This window comes from Phyllosticta citribraziliensis (genome assembly GCF_038025025.1).
Source record: "Phyllosticta citribraziliensis strain CPC 17464 chromosome Unknown J3D65scaffold_18, whole genome shotgun sequence".
In the NCBI taxonomy this organism is placed as follows: domain Eukaryota; kingdom Fungi; phylum Ascomycota; class Dothideomycetes; order Botryosphaeriales; family Phyllostictaceae; genus Phyllosticta; species Phyllosticta citribraziliensis.
This window is the reverse complement of record NW_027117355.1, coordinates 68,625-88,226: the sequence shown is the minus strand read 5'-3', so window position 1 is coordinate 88,226 and position 19,602 is coordinate 68,625. Positions and strand designations below refer to the sequence as shown.

The 19,602-nt window shown below is 57.1% G+C and overlaps 7 protein-coding genes across 7 annotated transcripts; 5 read left to right on the top strand and 2 right to left on the bottom strand.

Moving 5' to 3' along the window:
* The first annotated feature begins 909 nt into the window (after positions 1-909).
* Positions 910-2,943, top strand: J3D65DRAFT_184421 (uncharacterized protein). Its single transcript, XM_066794339.1, has 2 exons — positions 910-2,258; positions 2,470-2,943. The coding sequence occupies exons 1-2, from the start codon at positions 1,376-1,378 to the stop codon at positions 2,577-2,579; spliced, it is 993 nt and encodes a 330-aa protein (XP_066649766.1). The 5' UTR covers positions 910-1,375; the 3' UTR covers positions 2,580-2,943.
* Positions 2,944-4,450: 1,507 nt separating this feature from the next.
* Positions 4,451-6,713, top strand: J3D65DRAFT_643149 (glycoside hydrolase family 76 protein). Its single transcript, XM_066802064.1, has 2 exons — positions 4,451-5,317; positions 5,368-6,713. The coding sequence occupies exons 1-2, from the start codon at positions 4,791-4,793 to the stop codon at positions 6,245-6,247; spliced, it is 1,407 nt and encodes a 468-aa protein (XP_066649765.1). The 5' UTR covers positions 4,451-4,790; the 3' UTR covers positions 6,248-6,713.
* J3D65DRAFT_643147 (uncharacterized protein) lies at positions 6,536-7,493 on the bottom strand. Its single transcript, XM_066802063.1, has 3 exons — positions 7,170-7,493; positions 7,070-7,119; positions 6,536-7,016 (listed from the first exon to the last, which is right to left on the bottom strand). The coding sequence occupies exons 1-3, from the start codon at positions 7,297-7,299 to the stop codon at positions 6,840-6,842; spliced, it is 357 nt and encodes a 118-aa protein (XP_066649764.1). The 5' UTR covers positions 7,300-7,493; the 3' UTR covers positions 6,536-6,839.
* A 21-nt stretch (positions 7,494-7,514) lies between these two features.
* J3D65DRAFT_643144 (uncharacterized protein) lies at positions 7,515-9,483 on the top strand. The gene is made up of 3 exons (XM_066802062.1): positions 7,515-8,940; positions 9,013-9,246; positions 9,302-9,483. The coding sequence occupies exons 1-3, from the start codon at positions 7,965-7,967 to the stop codon at positions 9,469-9,471; spliced, it is 1,380 nt and encodes a 459-aa protein (XP_066649763.1). The 5' UTR covers positions 7,515-7,964; the 3' UTR covers positions 9,472-9,483.
* Positions 9,484-11,315: 1,832 nt separating this feature from the next.
* Positions 11,316-14,618, bottom strand: J3D65DRAFT_608010 (Pleckstrin homology domain-containing protein; the record flags this gene model as incomplete). The annotated part of the gene is made up of 5 exons (XM_066798537.1): positions 11,316-12,793; positions 12,842-13,022; positions 13,071-13,325; positions 13,371-13,928; positions 13,989-14,618. The coding sequence occupies 5 exons, from the start codon at positions 14,616-14,618 to the stop codon at positions 11,316-11,318; spliced, it is 3,102 nt and encodes a 1,033-aa protein (XP_066649762.1).
* A 1,120-nt stretch (positions 14,619-15,738) lies between these two features.
* J3D65DRAFT_608009 (F-box protein) lies at positions 15,739-18,496 on the top strand (the record flags this gene model as incomplete). The annotated part of the gene is made up of 2 exons (XM_066798536.1): positions 15,739-15,967; positions 16,029-18,496. 2 exons carry the CDS (start codon positions 15,739-15,741, stop codon positions 18,494-18,496), a joined length of 2,697 nt encoding a protein of 898 aa, XP_066649761.1.
* A 143-nt stretch (positions 18,497-18,639) lies between these two features.
* J3D65DRAFT_608008 (uncharacterized protein) lies at positions 18,640-19,130 on the top strand (the record flags this gene model as incomplete). Its single annotated transcript, XM_066798535.1, has 2 exons — positions 18,640-18,840; positions 18,891-19,130. The coding sequence occupies 2 exons, from the start codon at positions 18,640-18,642 to the stop codon at positions 19,128-19,130; spliced, it is 441 nt and encodes a 146-aa protein (XP_066649760.1).
* Positions 19,131-19,602: the final 472 nt, after the last annotated feature.

Below are 19,602 nucleotides of genomic sequence, written 5' to 3'. Positions count from 1 at the left end.
GAAGCATTCCAGTCCATGGATCGACAGCGAAGTGCAGCATCAACAGGTCTCAGAAAAGGTCCGTCAAGTGGCAGTTTTTTCAACCCTCGTTCCCTCCTTTATGAATCGACCAAGCGGACAAAGAAGCGGCTGGAAAGCTTCAGATGCCCCGCGGCATTGTTTGAGAGCGGGTTCCAATATTCTGCGTGTAGGCTGACACGCGAGGCTAGCTGCCAAAACAGCAAGCAGCCTCTCAGCTCTTCAACTTCTTGATGACGAAACAGTCACAATGGATCTTTCAAAACTTCGATGAGAGTTGATGAACGCCAACAGGATTCTCGGACCTCCCCAGTCCTTAGGCGTCTGCAGCAAAAGGTGGCGGCCAACACTCACCACGCCAACAGACAGGAGCGGCGTCCATGAAAAAGAAACGGAGGAGGTGAGTGATGAGACAATAGATGGACCAAAAAGGCAAAAAGGAAATGCAGACCACGCGAATCGAACGCGCTTTGGGACGCTTGCAAAGTTGGGCAGGTTTCCACACCGCCATGCCAGGTTTTCACACCAGCTCCGATGGTTCACTTAGTACGCGCCGCCCTACGTGGTCCTTGGGATAAGACTCGCGTTCTTGGTTTATAAACCCCCCAAAAAGATGGCGGTGCTTTCTCTCTTGCGTCATGTTTTCGTCGCTGATGGATGGTAGCGCCTGCGATGGTAGCGCCTGCGAGGAGCCCGCCGCCCGTTCTTTCCAAAGACCCACGACGCACAACTCTAACCTCCAACCTTCGATCTTCGACCCTCAATCCCCAACTCGCGATCCTCAACCTGCGATCCTCAACCTGCGATCCTCAACCTCCAATCTGCGACCTACAAGCTCTGGCCCTCCTTCCTCGGTCTACCTCTACGATTTATGAAGGCACACTGCAGAAGGCATGGCGCCTTTGGATCATACGCTACAGTCCGTCGCCATGCAAAGCTGGTTTCGGAATTTCTCCGAAGATGAGGTCGCGACCATAATCTGGTAAGCCATTGTCTTCCTGTCATCCTCTTGTTCATGAGGGGAATCTCAGCTGATTGAAATTGATACTAGGCGGGAAACGCCTCGCTCGCTGTTGAAAATGATTGGGTTTCCACCGCCGGGGTCGAAACCGTCGCCCGAAGTCTTCACATCCACCGGGAGACGTCGTGTGGTTTTGGTATCTCATACGAGTACCAATGACGTCGCTGTCCTTCACAAGCTTGGCTTTGATTTCGAGCACAACGGAGTCGTTGCCATGTTTGACACACAGAAGCTGGTTCAGACGAAGGCGTCACGCTCGGCTCCACAAGATAGTGAGTAGCATTGCGTACACGTCCCCTAGTGATGAAAACTTAGTATGCTGCAGATGTCAATTCGATGGCACTCTCTTCTCTTGCCAAGTGGCTGGGCCTCAACGTTACGACGAGGAAATACAGACCAACTCGACAGACAAATGCGCAGTGGCTCTTCGAATTTGGCGACAATGCGGGGGTGGCGGCTCACTACACGCTTGATTGTCTTCTGGAAATAGCCGCAAGGGGCATCAGCGATAACGAGCGACAAAAGCCTGCCCCATGGACTTTGCAAAACCCACCGATTCTCGTATCTGTCAGCACAGTGGAGTATGAGAAAGATGAGTCGTTCCTTATGGAGATTGGAATGTCAATACTCGACCTTGCCGCTGTGCGAGCTGTTGAACCAAAGGACCACTGCTGCAAATGGCTGTCGCAATGCCGACGCTCTTACCATTGGATTGCTGACGAACACCGCGACAAGAAAAACGGCGACTGGATCATGGATCACAGCATGGACTTCCCCACGGAGATGGGTGAATCCCAGACGCTGCCGCTGGCCGATATCCCCGATGCCATACGCCGCGCCATTTTTGAAACTGTGCCACCGCATCAGCGCCCTTCGCCCATGACAGACCTTCCAACATACAGGCCGACCGACCCATACTCGGTGAAGATTCACCTCAATGAGAAAGGGGAGATAATTCAGCCCTTCATAGACTACAAATCCTCCCTCTTTCCGGTCATTGCCGATTACGGTGACGGGGAAGTAGAAGACTTCGAAGAGGTAGACGATGGCTCCGAGATCATGGCATCTGTCTGCTACAAAAGTTTGCGGGGCCAGAAATGCAAGCTACCGACAGCGTCCTCATTTGGAAACCCGTTCGACGTCGCCAATCGAGACCGTTCAAGGGACGTTTGCAACAACGGCCTACACGTATGTTGGGACTACGCAGCAGAGAGACATTGTAAGCATGGAGACTACGGCAAGCACCACGACAGACTTGTACATTTCAATTTCACTTGCCCAGAATTGCTCAAGTTCGCGAGCAAGCAGAGCCAGCAGCCATGCAACAACACTTCAACCTGCAATTACGGTCATGATCACGAGGAGACTCGTATCTGCAAGGAACGGGTGAGCAAAGTGCATGAACTAATGCGTCAACATCGAGTGATCAGGGTATGACCAACCAACCTGCCGTCCAACCGTGGCTGAGTGTGTATCTCACAGCCGTCTGAAATACTTGTTTAATTGTCCGCTTCAATCTCGAGCTCGACATTGGGTATAGGTGGGCTGCTTTGTTCGTCTTTCTGACGTTGGCGAAGATGCGCAGTGTGCATGGCACGACGGCCGAAATAGTTCGGGAAGGGTGGTGAGGTCGAGCTGGGGCTCTAATCAAATGAACGTTACAGCATGAAGCGCGGCCGCGAATTCAAAAACAGGAATGGCGTCTTCTTTTTCTACTCGATGTGCTAGGAGCATCTGGGTGGTCTAGAATAGTTGCGCCATGGTGCCAAAAGAAATAATACTCCCTAAATCTACCTGCCATCGTGAATGAATGCTCCCTGGACGCAACCAAGGTGCCAAATGCTCAGAAAGACATCGAGCCCTGTGGCATGTTTTGGCGTGCTATTATTGCCGCAAGAAGAATGAATGCCAGGCGCAGGTCTGACTTGCAATCTCGTGCGCAAAATGTTCTTGCTTAGTAACGCGGCCTTTAATGACGCTTGTGTGCATTCTGCTGAAGAGTTTTGATGCTTCCAATCCGTGGTCCTGTTGTGGGGTTTAAATGCACTCAGTTCGCCTGGCTTCTGCCTCTGCCTACTTTTTGCTATGGCTTTTGCTACCAGGGCTCGGATGGTTGCTCGGCGATTCGGCGGCCAATAGGGCTGCATTTAGGCGTTCAGGCCATCAAGCCGCTCGTTGCTTGAATCGTAACGCCGCGTCCGTTGTTCGACGGATGCGGGGAAGAAAAGAGCTTGGTGGGTGAATGTTGGGAGCAAAACTAATGATTTATGAAGCGACATCGTAGAATCGCGGCCAAGAGACAAAAGCCAAGCTCGCGAGAGACAAGACTGCAAGACCAAGATAGCGCCATGAGGATTTGCGCGCCGAGATGGGCTCCTGCAAATCAGGCAACTCTTGTTCTGTCGTCATACCGTGGGCAGGCGACGCCAACGTCAAGGATTTTCCAAACTTCGCCCGTCGTTGCTTGTATGGGAAGATGGTGTTGCCATGTGAAACCAGGCGTCATTGTGAGATCTGCGCTTCCAGAATTACGGGGGGAGGCGAACCCATAAAATAGGGTGTGCGGGTGGTCCGAAAATATCAGAGATGGACGCAGTCGCAATTCGACGCCCGGAAAGGAGAGCGACACAGCCTCGCACGTAAACAAGTCAGTCACAAAGGTTTCAAGAACGGCGGAAAGACTCAGCGAGGCAGCAGCATTTGTGCTGGCGAACGAAATTAATGTTTGCGAGGGGAAGACGCGATGGGCGTGGGGGCCGCCGCATGGTGACCTGGCGGTCGGAGTCGACCAAGCGCAAACGCGGGGATCGTGCGGCGAGCCGATTTAAGCTTGTCTTCCAAGCTACCGAGCCAGAGGGGACGATGCTTGAACTCCTGAAGCAAACGGCACAAGAGATGAGAAGAGTGCTTGGCCGCGGAGCGTTTTGACAAAATTCAGCCCTGCCCAGGCGGGCTCGAGTCATGCGCGGCGTGATACGTTGGGGCGAGAAGGGGCCAGAATTGAAATACGGATAGGAGGCAGGGTTATACGGGCGGTCATTGTTGTGGAGATGCAGAATACGGAGGCCGCTGCAGCAAGGAGGATGCAGAGGCAGCGTGTCGGCCGTCGAAGAATGTCGAGAGCGGTGCGACGGCGACGGATGAGGGGCCTTGGCTGAAAAACAAAGGCTGGGGGCCGCGCGTCGGAGAACGCCTTTGTATGCCGTCGATGAGCTGAAGAACGATGAGCGAAAATATCCTGGAGGCTTGAGTCGAGTGGCCAGCGTTTGTGGTGCTGGAGAAGGATTGCAGCGCACACGCAGCGGGCTGCGCAATGACGATGGCTTGGCGTGGTGTTGAGGATTGCTGCGCGCTAGTCCGCATTGGGCAGTGAGTCCGCCTCACGTCGAGCCTTCGTGGCCCCCCATCACCAGCATCATTCCCCCCGACCCTGCGTTTTATGGCCTCTACCACGATGGATTCTCGGCTGGACACTCGCTCGCCGGCCCCCAGAGCATCCTCGCCGGGACCCCCGCAGTCGCCTGGTGCGATTGCCGCCGGCCGACCCCTTCTGGCGCGTCCTTCACCGTGTGACCCACTCTGCAAGCGCACCGACACTCCCTGACGCGTCAATTTCGGATGACGATTCCAGTAACACTCCCTGATGTGAGGCTGTGCCCCCAGACGGGAGGCGAGAAAGGGCAACTCAGTTCATCATGCTCACTCTCCGCCCTCCGTGGCCCATCTCCATGACCACGTCCCTCGTTCGACCATGAAGTTCCCTCGCTCTCCCCTTGGTATCCTCGGGATACTGTCGCTCCTTTTCAACAATGCCCTCTTCGCCGCCGCCGTCGAAATCGACATCACCTCGGCCGACTCGGTCAGAGAGGCCGCCGCCCAGGTCGCCTACGGCATGATGGTCTACTACACGGGAAACAACACTGGCGATGTCCCCGGCAACCTGCCCGCGCCTTACTACTGGTGGGAGGCTGGCGCCTTCTTCATGAGCATGGTCGAGTACTGGTACTACACGGGCGACGAAACATACCTCAACGAAACCAAGCAGGCCATTCTGCACCAGGTCGGAGAAGACAATGACTTTATGCCTGCCAACCAGACCAAGAGCGAGGGCAACGACGACCAACTCTTCTGGGCCTTCGCCGCAATGACCGCTGCCGAGCTCAAATTCTCCGACCCGGACGAGAGCCACGCTTCATGGGTCGGCCAGGCCCAGGCCGTCTTCAACGAGCAGGCCGCACGCTGGGACTCTTCGACGTGCGGCGGTGGTCTTCGCTGGCAGTATGTCCGACTCGTTCCTGAACATTTCGCCCCTGGCTGACCGGATCCAGAATCTTCACCTTCAACGGAGGTTACGACTACAAAAACACCATTTCCAACGGCGGTTTCTTCCAGCTGTCGGCCCGCCTCGCCCGTTACACCGCCAACCAGACATATGCCGACTGGGCCGAAAAGACGTGGCAATGGGCCGAAGGAACCGTCCTGTTCAACGCCGAAACGTGGACCATCAACGACGGCACCAGCACCATGAGCAACTGCAGCAACGCAGACCACAAGCAGTGGACCTACAACTACGGAACCTTCATCCTTGGCGCAGCTATGATGTACAACTACACGGAGGATGCCAAGTGGAAGGTGCGCGTCGGCGACTTGCTCAACACGACCTGGTCTACGTTTTACCCGGCTCACATGGGACCAAACATTATGATTGAAATCACCTGCGAACCGTATGGAACTTGCGACCAGGATCAGCTGTCTTTCAAGGCCTACCTCACTCGCTGGCTGGTCTTGACTGCGCAAATGGTGCCCGACTTTTACGAAGACATTTACACCAGGATCCGGGCTTCAGGCCAAGGAGCCGCCGGGCAGTGCTCTGGCTCGGGCAAGTCGGCAGGAAACACGTGCGGTGTCGAATGGAACTCGACGACTTGGGACGGCTCCATGGGCATTGGCCAGCAAATGTCTGCGTTGCAAGCCGTCGGAGCCGTCATGGTGGACCTGGCTGATTTGGACGCTCCCTTCACTCTCAAGACTGGAGGAACGAGTAAATCGGATCCCAATGCCGGCAGTAGCTCGAGTAGCTCCGACGGCTCGTACGACACGAGCAAGCCCATCACCACTGGCGACAAGGCTGGCGCGTCCATTTTGACCATCACCGTGGTCGGCCTGACGCTGTTTGGGGCGTACTGGATGATAGGGGGCGACTTTTAGCTGCCCACCACCATTTCCCTTTTCCTTTTTCCTTCTTCGTTTCCTTTTCGTCTTCGATTCGCTGGATACCAGAACATTTTTGCGCATGCATCGGCTCGAATGGGGGGCAAAGGCGTCTTGTGGCGCGCGGCGGTGGGTGATGGACGGAGGGCAAGCAAAAGGCCTGGCCTGGCCTGGCTGGCGTTGGTGGGACGCACGCAGCAGCATTTGCATTTGCAACTTGCAGCCATGTTGCATTGGCCCGGAGCTCTTTTCTTCGTGTGCCTAGGGGGAGTACTCGTGTCAATTACTCTTTCAAAATCAGCATTTTTCCTTTTCTAGTCTGTTCTGACTCGTGTGGTGGTGCCCATCAACAAACCTAAAACCCACGCAGCAAAAAGAAAAAGTGTGGGGGGGAAAGGCATGAATGCTCCCTTTTGTCCTCCTCGACACACACATGCTTGAATGCTCCCAGAGCCCGTCACGGAACTTGAATTTGCAGTCCAACACTCCTCGGTGCAAGGGGATAAGGCATGAATGCTCCCTGTCATCCTCCTCGACACACAGATGCTTAGATGCCCCCAGAACCCATCACCGAACCTGAGTTTGCAGTTCAACGCCCTTCAATCAGCGCTGGCAAATGGTCTTTGATAAATTCGACGACGGCGTCAGGACCCTGATCGGCCTGCAAGCCCTGCGGTAGCGCAAACGTCTTGATCCCTGGGACGATTCTCTTGGCCACTTCTTGCGCCTCTTGGCTCTGCTGCGGCGTCCACATTGACGCGGTAAACTGGGCGGCGGCATCAGCGGCCATCATCGGTCGTTCTGACGGGAGAAACTCACCAGCAAGTCTGGCTGTACCTGCCTTACCACGGCCTCGACTTGGGAAATGTCTGAAGCCGTCAGCATTTTGTTTCCCAGTGGTTCCTGGGCCAGCGCTCACCGTCGGCATTCCCGGCGTGCTCAATCAGATATCGGTCTTTGACGTCTTCGCAGACGCGCCCGACGAGCCGCTTGGCTCGCTCTGGGACAGAGTTGACCGTGACGAGCTTGTACGGTCCGAGGGGCGCCATGTTGTCACCTCATACTCCTGAGGAGAGTTTGAAGCGGGCATGGGTCGAAGAGGTATTAAAGAACTGACCAAATCAGTGCCCCAACCACGTGCTGGATGCTGATCCAAAGCACCGAATCAAATGAACCAAGGTCTAAATCCGAGGCCTCGGCGCTCAGCGGCAAGTCCGAGCTGTCGAATGCTGACGGATTGGAGTCGTGCCACTGGTTCAGACGAGAGGCATCGGGTGGAGCCGCGCAACCGAACCGAACCCACTTCCCCGCCTGGCTGCCCCGCGGATTCGCGTCTCGGGACTTCCGTGCTCTCACAACCAACCTACACAGGTAACCCAAACTCAACCACCTCCCTCTGTCGGCCCCAACTTCTGATGCCGCCACTCGAATCGAACGGCATCGCGTCCGCTGCTGCTGCTCTGGCGGGATCCGCTTTCCCGTCACGTCATGCCTCGCGCGCTACTTGACCAGGAGTCCCGCTCTGCGCTGCCGACGTTGCTGTCGACCCATCTTTCGGATTTAATGCTCTGTTCTACAGTCCTAGGTTCTTTGATGTTGGACCACTTATACACGCACGTCGACTTTTGATTCAATTCCTGTTCAATTTCCTCAATTCGTCTTGTTCCTCTTTTTCTCTGCGTCTTCTGCCTTACGACTCTCCATCACGCCCGCCATGGCTGCTCCAAAAGATAGCGGCTACATCCAAACCAGCGACCCCTCGCGCCCGCGCAGCGACGCCGCCGTGCCCTTCCGCGAAATCATCCCGCCGCCCATGCACCCCAAAGTTGCCGGAATCCAGGACTGCGACGCCCTCTCGTGGACCGACAGTCGGCGCAAGATCCCCGCGCCGGCATGGCTGATAACGCGGCTCGAAGCGCAAAATCTCGAGAAGCCGTACGCGGGCTTCACGACCGACGGCGTGGTGCGCGACGCGGTGTGGGACGGGGCGTACAGCGACGACGAAGGGGCGCCGGTGGAGGCGGCGACGGCGGCGGCCAACGCGCTGCTGGGGCAGCTGAGCGACGAGGAGAGATCCCGCACTGTGTATGCTAGTGTCGAGGACGACGCCATCCGCCTGTGGAGCAACCCGGAGCTGTACGTCAACCCGGGCGGGCTGCGGCTGGACGAGGTGAGCGGCGGCGTGCGCGACGCCGTGCACGCGCTGCTGCGTGCCAGCTTGAGCCCGGCCGGCTACGACAAAGTGCTGGGCTGCTGCCTGACCAACGGGTTCCTGGGCCACCTGGTCAACGGGCGCAAAGTGCTCAACGAGGACTCGTACAACTTCCGCTTCTTCAGCGGGAAGGATGGCCGCGCGAGCACCGCGCCCAGCGAGCCGTGGGGCTTCACCTTCTTTGGGCACCACCTGTGCCTCTGTGTCGTCTTCAGCGGCCGGCGCATGGTCATCGGCCCGTCGTTCATGGGCGCGGAGCCGGACCGCATCGACGAGGGCCCGCACGCGGGGCTGCGCCTCTTCCACACCGAGGAGATGGAGAGCCTCAAGCTGATGCAGAGTCTGGGGCCGGCGGAGCAGGCGCGCGCGCGGCTGAGCGCGGGCATGGGACAGGAGAGCCTGGGCCCGGAGCGCTGGAACCCGTTCGACGAGCGCCATCTCGGCGGCGCGAGGCAGGACAATCGCGTGCTGCCGTTTGGTGCGTAGCACCCCCTGTCCGCCCCCTTGCCCAAACCCCTATCCTCAGCTCACCCTGTGACAACCCCCGCAGAAGGCATACCCTACGCCGCGCTCCCTCCCGCGCAGCAAGACCAGCTCCTCGCCCTCTACCGCGCCTTCAACGAGTACTACCCGGCCCCGGTCCTCGAGCGGCGCGTCGACACCTTCAAACAGCACCTCGACGAGACGTATTTCGCCTGGATCGGCCCCCACGGCGACGACGACCCGTACTACTTCCGCATCCACAGCCCCGTCGCCTTTTGCGAGTTTGATTTCCACTGCGGTAGTATGTCGTCCCTTTCTTTCTTCTTCTCCCTTTCTTTGACTAACCGTAACCCCAGTCTTCCTCACAAACTCCAGTCCCGCGCGCTGTCACATCCACACCATCAACCGCCTGCCGAACCGCGGCGACTACGGGCGCGCGCTCGTGGAGCAGGTTTTGGGCAAGAAAAAGGAGAAGGGGAAAGGCGCGGCTGTCAACGGCGCCAATGGGGCTGCGGCGACGTTGTGAGGGCGGGGGTGAAAAGGGGGTGGGGGAGATGAAAGGGGATGGAACTGGAATACCCTCTAAATTTAAGACAGCCCCATTCATCAAGAGAAATCCCGTCAGAACAGGACGAAAAAGCCGCAGAGAAAACGAGTAAATGCTGGAACGCGCTCTCCTATCCTATACCATCACATCCCATCTTGTCCGCAAAGAAGAAAAAAGAAAAGGGGACACAATCTCAATCCACCCTCCCGCCCTCCTGATTGTTCACCATCCACACTCTTAAACTGAATCCACCCTCCCATGAATTATAAAAGCAAGGGGGCCCGTGAGTAGTAAAATTTTCACCATTCTCTCATGTCATAATCTGCCTCCTAGTGTTTTATATGACCTTATTAACCTCATCAATACTACCATCACCTTGTCGCCCGCTATATCACCACCTTTTTACCACCTTGCCCCTATCTTTTAAGGTACTCCTAAGGTCCGTTTCTAGAGCGCGGTAATAGAGCCTTGAATAACTTAGTGGGAGTGCGTTGGTGGCGGCGGTGGTGGTGGCAGTGGTGGTGGTTTTGGCAGTGATTACAAGAGAACTTGCAAACAATAATCGCAATCAAGACTAGATATAGGGAGGGTGTATTTGGTTTATGAGGGTGGATGGTGAGCGGGGTGGTATAATATTGTGTGGATTGAGAATATAATCCCCAAAAAAATAAAAAAAATAACCAAGTGTTTAACCAACTGACCGACGATGAAGAAACCCCCCCGCCGTCCACGACAAACGCACGGGAGTCTTGACTGGCTGAGCGCAGAAGACAGACAGATAGACAGACACGACAAGAAGAAGAAAGAAAGGACAAAGAAAAGAAAGGGATGGTGGAAGGAAACACCACGGCGACAGAGCAGCCAGAGAAAAATAAGGTGAAGGCGGCAGCGACCAGCGATAACAGCGATCCAATAGCAGTGATGATGATGATGATGATGATGATGATGATGATGATGATGATGATGATGATTATGGTGGAGGCAGCAGTGGCAGCAGGAAAGTCAAGAATCTGAGATATCTCTCTCTGTGTGCCATGTGTGTTCCAGTCTCCCTCCCCCGTTTCATACTTTGGACTGCACGCATGGCCGCTGTTTTTTTCTCACCACGACGGCCCAGGGCATTTCCACACCGTCACTCACTCACCGCACCACAGTCAACGTGGGGGCGAAAGAAAACTCGTCGTGATTGTCATCGTCGCGTTTGATTTGAATTTAACGCCGCGCACGCAAGTCTCGCAGGTCTGGCTGGCTGATTGGCCGTGTAGCTGGTTGGCTGGTAGGCTGTCTGCTCCACCACCAACGACCACTAAGATGCTAAAAAACGATTGCTGCTTTGATCATTTCCTCTCACTCTCTGCCTCTTTCGCTCTCTTTCTCTCGCTCGCTCTCGCTCTCGCCCTTGCTCTTTCTCTTCTCCCAGCAGGCGTTAGATGGCGGGAAGACAAAGAAAAACTTGATAAGTGACACCCACGCCCCCCCCCCCCCCTCCCTTCTCTGCCTCTCACTCCTTGGTTGGTTGTCCAGACCCGCAGCGGGGTAAACAAAGAGAACGTAATGAAAAAAAAAAAAAAAGGCGAAGAAAAAGAAAACGGACACACCCAGGAAAAAAAACCCATAAGTCCCCGTGTCGCGCCGCTTCCCTCGTGAATCAGAAAAGAACGCCACAGACATGACGTAAAAAAAAGAGAAAGAAAGAAAGAAAAATCAAAATTTACCCCCGCCATAAAAACACTGACGCCGGGGAAAAAACAGGCGCCTTGAGAAGAGGAGGCGCAAAGCGTGCAGCGATGGTCATCATTCCGAAAAGCCAATGTCGTCGGGGCTCATTGGCAGAAGAGTTCAATCTCACCCATTTGACCTGCGAGCAGCTGGTCGCGCTGCTGCTCCTTCCACGTCTCAAACGCCATCTGAACGTCCTCGTCCGACTGGATGCTAACGTAGTCGTCGTCGTCAATATACTTGAGCTTGACTTGTCCGGAGCTCAGGCTGACGTTAGTGCTGCGTTGCAATTTGGCGTCAATGCGGTCTTTGAGGCTCTGGAAGCTGATGTTGGTGCTGACGACCAGCGTCATCGTGGACCCCGCCGACGGGCAGTGGACCTTGACTTTAAGTTGGGACGGAATCGAAACTTCGGTCGGCGTGGCGGCGGAGGCGGTCGGAGAGTGCGGTCGATCTGTACCTGGAGTAGCTGTTCGCTGCTGTTCAAACGAAGAAGCTGGCGTGGCAGTCCTGGACGAACCTGGCGTGAAGCGAGAATCCTGTCGAGAACTATCAGGGTAGTCTAGGTGCAGGTTGATCTCGGATCCGGGCGTGCGGAGCGCTTGCTTTTCTCTTTGGATGTTGGGCGAGCTCTGGCGGGGCATGGACGTGGGCGTGGGAATGTTGGGCGAGTTGCTCTGGCTGCGATTCACGTGGCCAGGACCATAGGCGTAGTGGCTGGGGAAAGGAGGGACGTCTGGAACGGATCCGCCAGGGGTGCGTCGTGTCGGGAGGTGGTTGTGAATATCTGGACTACTAGCTGAACGAAGCCGGATTTGTGAGTTTATGGCGTTCTGCGAAACTGTCGGAGCAACCGAAGGTCGGCCTACGGGACCACGGCCGTTGGAGTAAATGTGAGACCCACTGGAAGCGTCGCGAGACGTATGCCGGCCCATGGCAGGAGCGGTGAACCGCACATTGTCGTCTCCGTGCCAGCCGTTGGACATGTGCTGCCTTGGAAATGGAAACATGCCGGACGAGGAGCTGGTGCGCGTGGAAATGGGCGATTCGATGCTGGGAGAAAAGTACGAGTCATTCGGGCCATTGCCAGGAGATATGGCGCCAGCTTGCAGTTGTTGCGTGCGGAGGCTCAGAGGCGGATTCTGCATGGAACCGTGAGGGAATCGCGGGGGCATGTTGCGCAAATCCGGCGGCCGAGACGTGTCGAGCGGGTTGACGCCACTCTCGCCAGTCGTTGATCGTGACCGCGTACCCTTTTCGCCTTGAGCCAGAGTAAAGTCGGTCTGTCCGGGATAGCCGCTCGTGACCTCGGCGACGTCAACCTCGTCATCGTCGTCGGTTTCGGCGTACGGATTCTCAATCGGGCCCTGGTCTCGAAGATCTCGAATGTAGGTAAACTCTGTTGCTGAAGTGGTCGACTGTTTGGTACTGCCGCTTGCCCTTTGGGTCGTGTCTCTAAACTGCCGGCGCTGCTGGTCCACTTGGGAAACCCACTTCTTAAGTGCATCTTCCGTTGCGAAGCGGATGACAAAGTTTTCGATGCCAGGGTCGCCCTTCCAGAAAATTTGGCAAGTGTACGATCCTATGACACGTCAGCAAAACACGAGAAAAACAACCAACCGGTACGCACCTGGCTTCGAAGTAGAGATGGCGTCGGTAACGTTTTGCATGAAGATGCGGCCTTTGAGTTGCAATTTTGGCTTGCCTCTTTTATCGTACAGCTGCCCCTTGCTCATCAATTTGTTCTTTTGCTTGTTTGGGTTGATCTCCTTGCAGCAAAGAAGAATCATTTCAAACAGGTAGATTTTGTACTGTCGCGGTTTTAGCACGGTGGTCTCAAGGCGGGATTGGGTACTCACCTCGCGCTCTTGATCCTTGGAGCCGCCGTCTCCCTTTAAGACTGTAAAGGTGCCATAGAGGAGCAAATCACCGAATCCTTCGATGCGGTGCCCTTTCCAGTCTTCGACGCGGCTCTTGAGCTCCTCGAGTGCTTCTTTGCGATCTTCCATGTCCACGGCTTCGTTGGTCCTCTTAAGAACAGCAGACGCAGCGTCAATACCAGAAGAAATGTCGTCACGTCGTTCTTCGTCCAAGTCGCCCTTGTCTCGAAGTTCCTGTACTCGTTAGCATTGTCTCCGACAAACGTGAAGCGCACGTACCTTGAGGAGCAACGGGTATTTGGAGAGACGTTGGAAAGGCTTGAGAAGAAATGAAGTTAGGTGCGTTGGTGACTCGACCATCTGACGCAGCTCTGAAGGGCCACCAGTTTCCTTCAACTTTTCAAATTCCATCATGGCCGTTTCTTCGCATCGCTTCTGGTTTGCAATAAACGGCTCGTAGACCTTGAATGCATCCTTGTAGAGAACAAAAAGTCGACCCCAGTTTTGCTCCGATTCGGGCTGCGCATTTGTCTGCTCTACGCGGATCAAGAAACGGCGCTGAAAGTCGAGCAGCGCGTTGAGGTTGAGGAAAATGGAGTGCACAGCGTCACCAGTCACGACGCCCTTTTCTTCGACCAGCTTCTTGAATGCCTGCAGCAGTTCGAGGTGTTGGACATAGGTGCGTTCGGTCTTGACCAACTCGTCGACAATGTGCTGGCGCTGGGTGCGTTTGATGTTGGAGGGTGCGGGATCGGAGGAGCCATCGTCGACCGGGGCGTCGTTGATTAAACCTTTTTGGACGAGAAGATCGAGAACACGGTTGACAACTTTGACAACCTGCAGCGCAGTCAGCCAAGGAAGCGGGAGAGGAATGCGCATGCGCGCGCTAGAACCTACCTTGACGAAGCCGGTCGTGTCATCGCTGTATAGGTCGCTGATGACGAAACACTCCTCGGACGGGAACTTGAGCTGGTTGATGCAAGCCGACAGAAACTTGTAGGTGGCAGCCTGTTCTCGTTTTTTCTCCGAGACTTTTGTCTTGTCGACCTCGAGCTTGACGGGGGGCTCGAGGGCATTGTAGATGATCATCAAGGGATAACCCCTCCGGAATGTCCTCCACAGCAGCGTGACGGGGTCGGTGTCCTCGTCGGCGGAGCGCTCCTCCTCGAGCAAGACCTCTTCGAAGCCAGGCACGTTGCGCAGGCGACGCGAGAGAGTCTGGCAAATGACGAAGAGCGAAGCTTCTTTGTCGCCGCGCTTGTTCAGGACGTTGTTGGCGGCCTCGACGGGACCTCCGTTCAGAGGACCGTGGGTGGGCAGCGGCGGGGGAGGTTGCGCAGCGAAAAGAGTCGAGGCCGAAGTGCCTTGGGACGAATCCGAGGCCCTCGAGGAAAAGGTCGAGAAGCTGGCATGGTTTGAGTTGGGCATGAGGGGCGTGGGGCCGCCCGAGCTGTGGAGGCGGGAATGCGAAGACTGGATCGAAGCGGTATGAGAGCGAGACAAAGGACCATGGACCCCAACCTCCATCGTCGCAGCGCGGCGGTCTGGTGAAGGAGGGAGAAAGGGAACGGGATTCGTGTTGGCGGTGTTGAGGTGAGGGCCAGCGTGAATCCTGTAGGGTAGGTAGGTACTGTAGGGTACCGGTGGTGAGGTGAGACCTCGCAGCGGAGGAGCGGCGGGCCGCCTTCACGCCAGGTTGGCCGGGGCGGGCGCTCGCCGAAGCGGAGGCGAAGGTTGGATTCGAGGCGAGGGCGCACGGAGGGAGCGAGGGACGGCGTGAGGATCGAGAGCGATGGATGGTGGAAGGGCGGAGTGAGTGGTGTGAAGCAGAGCAGAGCAGAGCAGAGTGGAGTTGCGGAGGTAGGGGATGATGGGACTGAGCAAGCAAGAAGCAGTGGGCGGGTTAGGTTAGCGGGTCACTGTAGCGCCGCGGTTTCAGGTGCCCCTTGAGTGGACGACCACGACGGACGGCCTGTGAAGTGAAGCAGACAATGACGATGCGATGTGGACGAGGTGAAAGAATACTGTAGTGAATGCAATGTTGTCGTTGTCAGGGCCCGTCGTGTCCAGTCCAGTCCAGTCCAGTCCGTCCGGTCCAGCTGCCGCGTTCCCTGGTAGACGGCACTAGACACTCACTGCTACAGGCACTCCAGACTGCGCCCGCAGCCTACTACAGTGCACCACCACTGCCACTACCACTGCCACTAGGTACCGCCTCATTCATCTCGACCCGTCCATCTTCTCACCATCTGCCACTGCAGTCGCCGTCTGTCGCTCGCTACATTTCCCTACCTCTACCGCAACCTACTCCTACGCTTGGGCCAGCCGTCACTCAGCTCCCTGTCTGTCCCGCCCGTCCCTGGGTCAGGTCAGGTCAGGTCGCGACATCGGTGCCCTGCCCGCCGCCCGCCGCCCGCTGCCCGCCCACGCCCACGCCCACGCCCAGCCCTAACCTCGACCACAACGCACGCACGCACGCTACCACAACGCTCCATCAGCTACATCAGCATCCAAAAAGCCAACACCAGCCCCGGCCCTCCGCCTGCAAGAGCCATCCGTCAGCCAGTGCCTCGTGGCGTTAGGGTTACCATCTGCAAGTCGCAACGCGCTGGCCGCAAGGCGGCCTCGTGCGTCCGCGCTCTCGACAATGGCTCGAGACCCGACATCATCCCCGTACGCCTCCGACACACCCTACCTCAACACCATGGCCGCTCCCTTCAAGCTCGACGAGGGCTACTCAGAAGACACGCGCAGCCTCAGCGACGTCGACGCCGCAATGCGCTCCGAACCCCCCAAGTCTGACGCCCACCACGTCGACTCGGCCCGTGTGACCCTGCCAGGCTGGATCCTCAGCTTGCCTGAGAACGAGAGAGCCGGTAGCTACCGCCCCACCCTGGCCCAAACTCAAGCTGCTCAGTCGTTGACGTCTCTCCGCAGATTTTGCCTTTGAAATTCTGCGCTCGCTGCGCACCGCCTCCATCGCCGCCATTGTCCAGCGTCTCAACTCGCGACTCCACCTCGACCCCGTCCTCCACCTGCCCCCGGAAATCACCTTTCAAATCTTCTCCTACCTCGATCCCGAGACCCTCCTGCGCACATCGACCCTGTCCAAGTCATGGCGGGGACGCACCCTCGACAGCCAGTTGTGGAAATGCATGTTTGGCGCCGAGGGCTGGACAGCCAACATTCGCCAGATCCGCCAGTTTGAAGAGCAGGAAAAGGCAAACAGGTCCGCCATGAAGGAGCGCAAATCTCGCGTCCGCGGTGGCGACGCTGATCTGGAGCGCATGCACACCAAGAAGAAGATGAGGGAGCGTCCACAGGCTCATGGCGCAGAAGATTGGGTTGAGCAGCACGGTCTGGTAGAGGCAGACGAGAGCCCCTGGAGCGGTAGCACAGACGAGATGCAAGACATTGCCTACGAGGGCGAATCTCCCTCCGAGGCGAGGATAAACGACCTGGCCCGCCGCATCGAGGCTCGACCGCAGTTTGCCATTGACGATGCCATATCGCCACCCCCGGCGGACATGCTCTTCCCACCCATCCGGCCCTCGCTCATCCTGTCCTCTTTCGGAGATCCAATGGTTAATTGGCAATACCTTTACAAGCAAAAGAGACGGTTAGAAGACAATTGGGGCTCCGGCCGCTACGTCAACTTTCAACTGCCCCACCCTTCGCACCCATACGAGCAGCACAAGGAATGCGTCTACACCATCCAGCACTCGGCCAAGTACGTCGTCAGCGGCAGCAGGGACAAGACCATCCGCATTTGGGACTTGGAGACGCAGAGGTTGGTCGTGGCGCCGCTGACGGGCCACGACGCGTCGGTGCTTTGCTTGCAGTTTGATGAGCGCCCCGAACACGACCTTGTCGTTTCTGGAGGCAGCGATTGCCACGTCATTGTTTGGCGCTTCTCGACAGGGCAGATGATTAAAAAGTTGGAGCGGGCTCACGGCGAGTCCGTCTTGAACCTGCGATTCGACGATCGTTATCTCGTCACATGCTCCAAGGACAAGACGATCAAGGTATGGAGCCGCCGCGAGCTCGTGCCGACGGACGCAGACTATCCCCAGGCTACCGGTAGCGGCGCCCGATTCCCAAACTACATTGTCAGGATGGATGCCGAGATGCAGAGCCAGCAGCTCAATTTCAAGCCGCTGCCTGCTTTCAGCCTGCTCATGACGCTCGAGGGCCACACGGCGGCAGTCAATGCGATACAGACGTACGACGATCAGATTGTGTCGGCCTCGGGAGACCGGACGGTAAAGGTGTGGGACATTCGGACGGGCACATGCCTAAAAACGATTCCCGGCCACACCAAGGGCATCGCCTGCGTCCAGTTTGACGGCCGTCGCATTGTGACGGGCAGCTCTGATGAGACGGTGCGCATCTTTGACAGAGCGTCGGGCGCAGAAGTGGCCTGTTTGCGCGGCCATGCCAACCTGGTCCGCACGGTGCAAGCACAATTTGGCGACATGCCCGGCAACGAGGAAGAGCTCGAAGCCGAGGCCCGGGCGGTAGATCAGCAGTACTTTGAAGCGCGCGCCAGAGGCGCTCTGACGGAGCTATCGCGCGAGGAGCGTCGCACGAGAAACGCTGGCTCCCGCAACCCTCAGGACATTTTCGCCTATGGAGCCAAGCTGCCGCCAGGCGGCGGGGGCAGCCGGTGGGGCCGCATCGTGTCGGGCTCCTACGACGAGAGCATCATCATTTGGAAAAAGGCACCAGACGGCAAGTGGACGATAGCAAAGCGACTACTGCAGAGCGAGGCCGTGGCCAATGCTGGCGGCCGCCGTCGAGGAGGCGGAGGGCCCGCGCCGGCCCGCCTGAACCAGCAGCTTCAGCAGCAGATGGCGGCGTTGACGGCGGCGTCGCAGCAAGCAGCAGCGCAAAACCAAGGCGGAGGCGGCGGCGGCCTCGCGACGGCTGCCCATCTCCACCAGGTCCAGCAACAACTCCAACAGCTCGCTCAGCAAGGCCAGACGCACGCCCTCCAGCAGCCGCCGGCCGCGGGCGCCCAGGGCGCTGCCGCCCAAGCTGCCGTCGCCGGTCCTGCAGCTGCTCACGCGCCTCTGCCTGGCGGCGCACAAAACCAGCAAAACGCACAGCAGCAAGGCCAGGGAGCCAACAACGGCGGCAACAACAACAACGGTGGTGCAGCAGCAGCAGCAGCAGGCCCTCCTCACCACCACCATCATCACCACCACCACAACCACGGCCAACATGTGCCGCTGGTCGCCGGTACCGCCAACCCCACCGGCAGCAACAGCCGCGTCTTCAAGCTGCAGTTCGACGCCCGCCGCATCATTTGCTGCTCCCAGGACCCGACGATTGTCGGCTGGGACTTTGCCAATGGCGATCAGGAGATTGTGGCTGCGAGTCGGTTTTTTGGCGAGGGGCTGTGATGAATGGTGGTGACGAAGAAAGAAGAAAAAATATCATCGTCGACAATGGCGACGTGGCGTTGTTTGTGCTCGTCTCGTACGCATGCATGTATGCGTCTTGGGTCTTGGTTGTGTGAGGGTTGTATGTGAGCGAGCGAGGGAGGATGGCTCTCTCACTGCCGCTGCTGCTGCTGCTGCTGCTGCTGCTGCTGCTGCTACATGCCGTTGTACTCACTTTTGGGGACATCGCTGTTGTTGTCGAGTCGAGTGCTGCTGCTGCTGTTCAATTGGTTGGTTTGTTGGTTGGAGAGGAGCTGACTGTCCTGAGCGGTGTCCTGGTGTGGTGGCGCAAGAGGACCAGTACGGTACGGTACCCTGTCTGCCTGTCTGTCTGTCTGCCCACATACCTCCATAGGTATCTGCTCACCTCGCCTGCCTGCCTGTCCGTGGTCTGCTGTCTGCTGTCTGCTGTGGCTGCATCGTGCTCGCTCGCGGTGGTACCTACACACACAAGGAGCGTTTGTCGCGCTGCGTAGCGCAGCGCACGTGGTTCCTTTTTCCTCCCTCCTCTTCCTTCTCCGCCTGTCCTGCGCCTCTCTTCTCCAGGGCATCATCACAACCGTCGTCCTCATCGCATTCTTCTCCTTCAGTCTAATAATTATCAGTCGCTCGGCTCGGCTCGGCTTGTTTACCTTTCCTTCTTATACGTATTCGGTATTTGGTAGTTGGTGTTGGTGTTGGTGTTGGTGCACTGGGCTTGGAGGACAGGACAGGACAGGACAGGTAGGATAGGCAGCGTAGTTATGTTACGACGAGCATGAATTTCCTTTTTTCCCTCTCTTTGTTCCTCTGGTTTGATTTACGTTGGGGCTGTGCTTTCTTTTGTTTTCTCTTCTTGTAATACATACATTACTCTCTTCGACGTTGTATTTCTTGTTGTCTGTTTGCCGTTTGTTTCGATGCGCGGGGTCTTGACCGGGGGTTGTATTACCTGCTGCTCTGCTCTGGCCTGCTCTGCTCTGCTCTTTCGCCGCCATGGCCAGTCGTCCGTCTTACATGCGAGCGACGGGGGAACTGCTGCTCTGCTGCGTCGTGCTGCGGAAGCATTTGCTTTCTCCAACACGCGA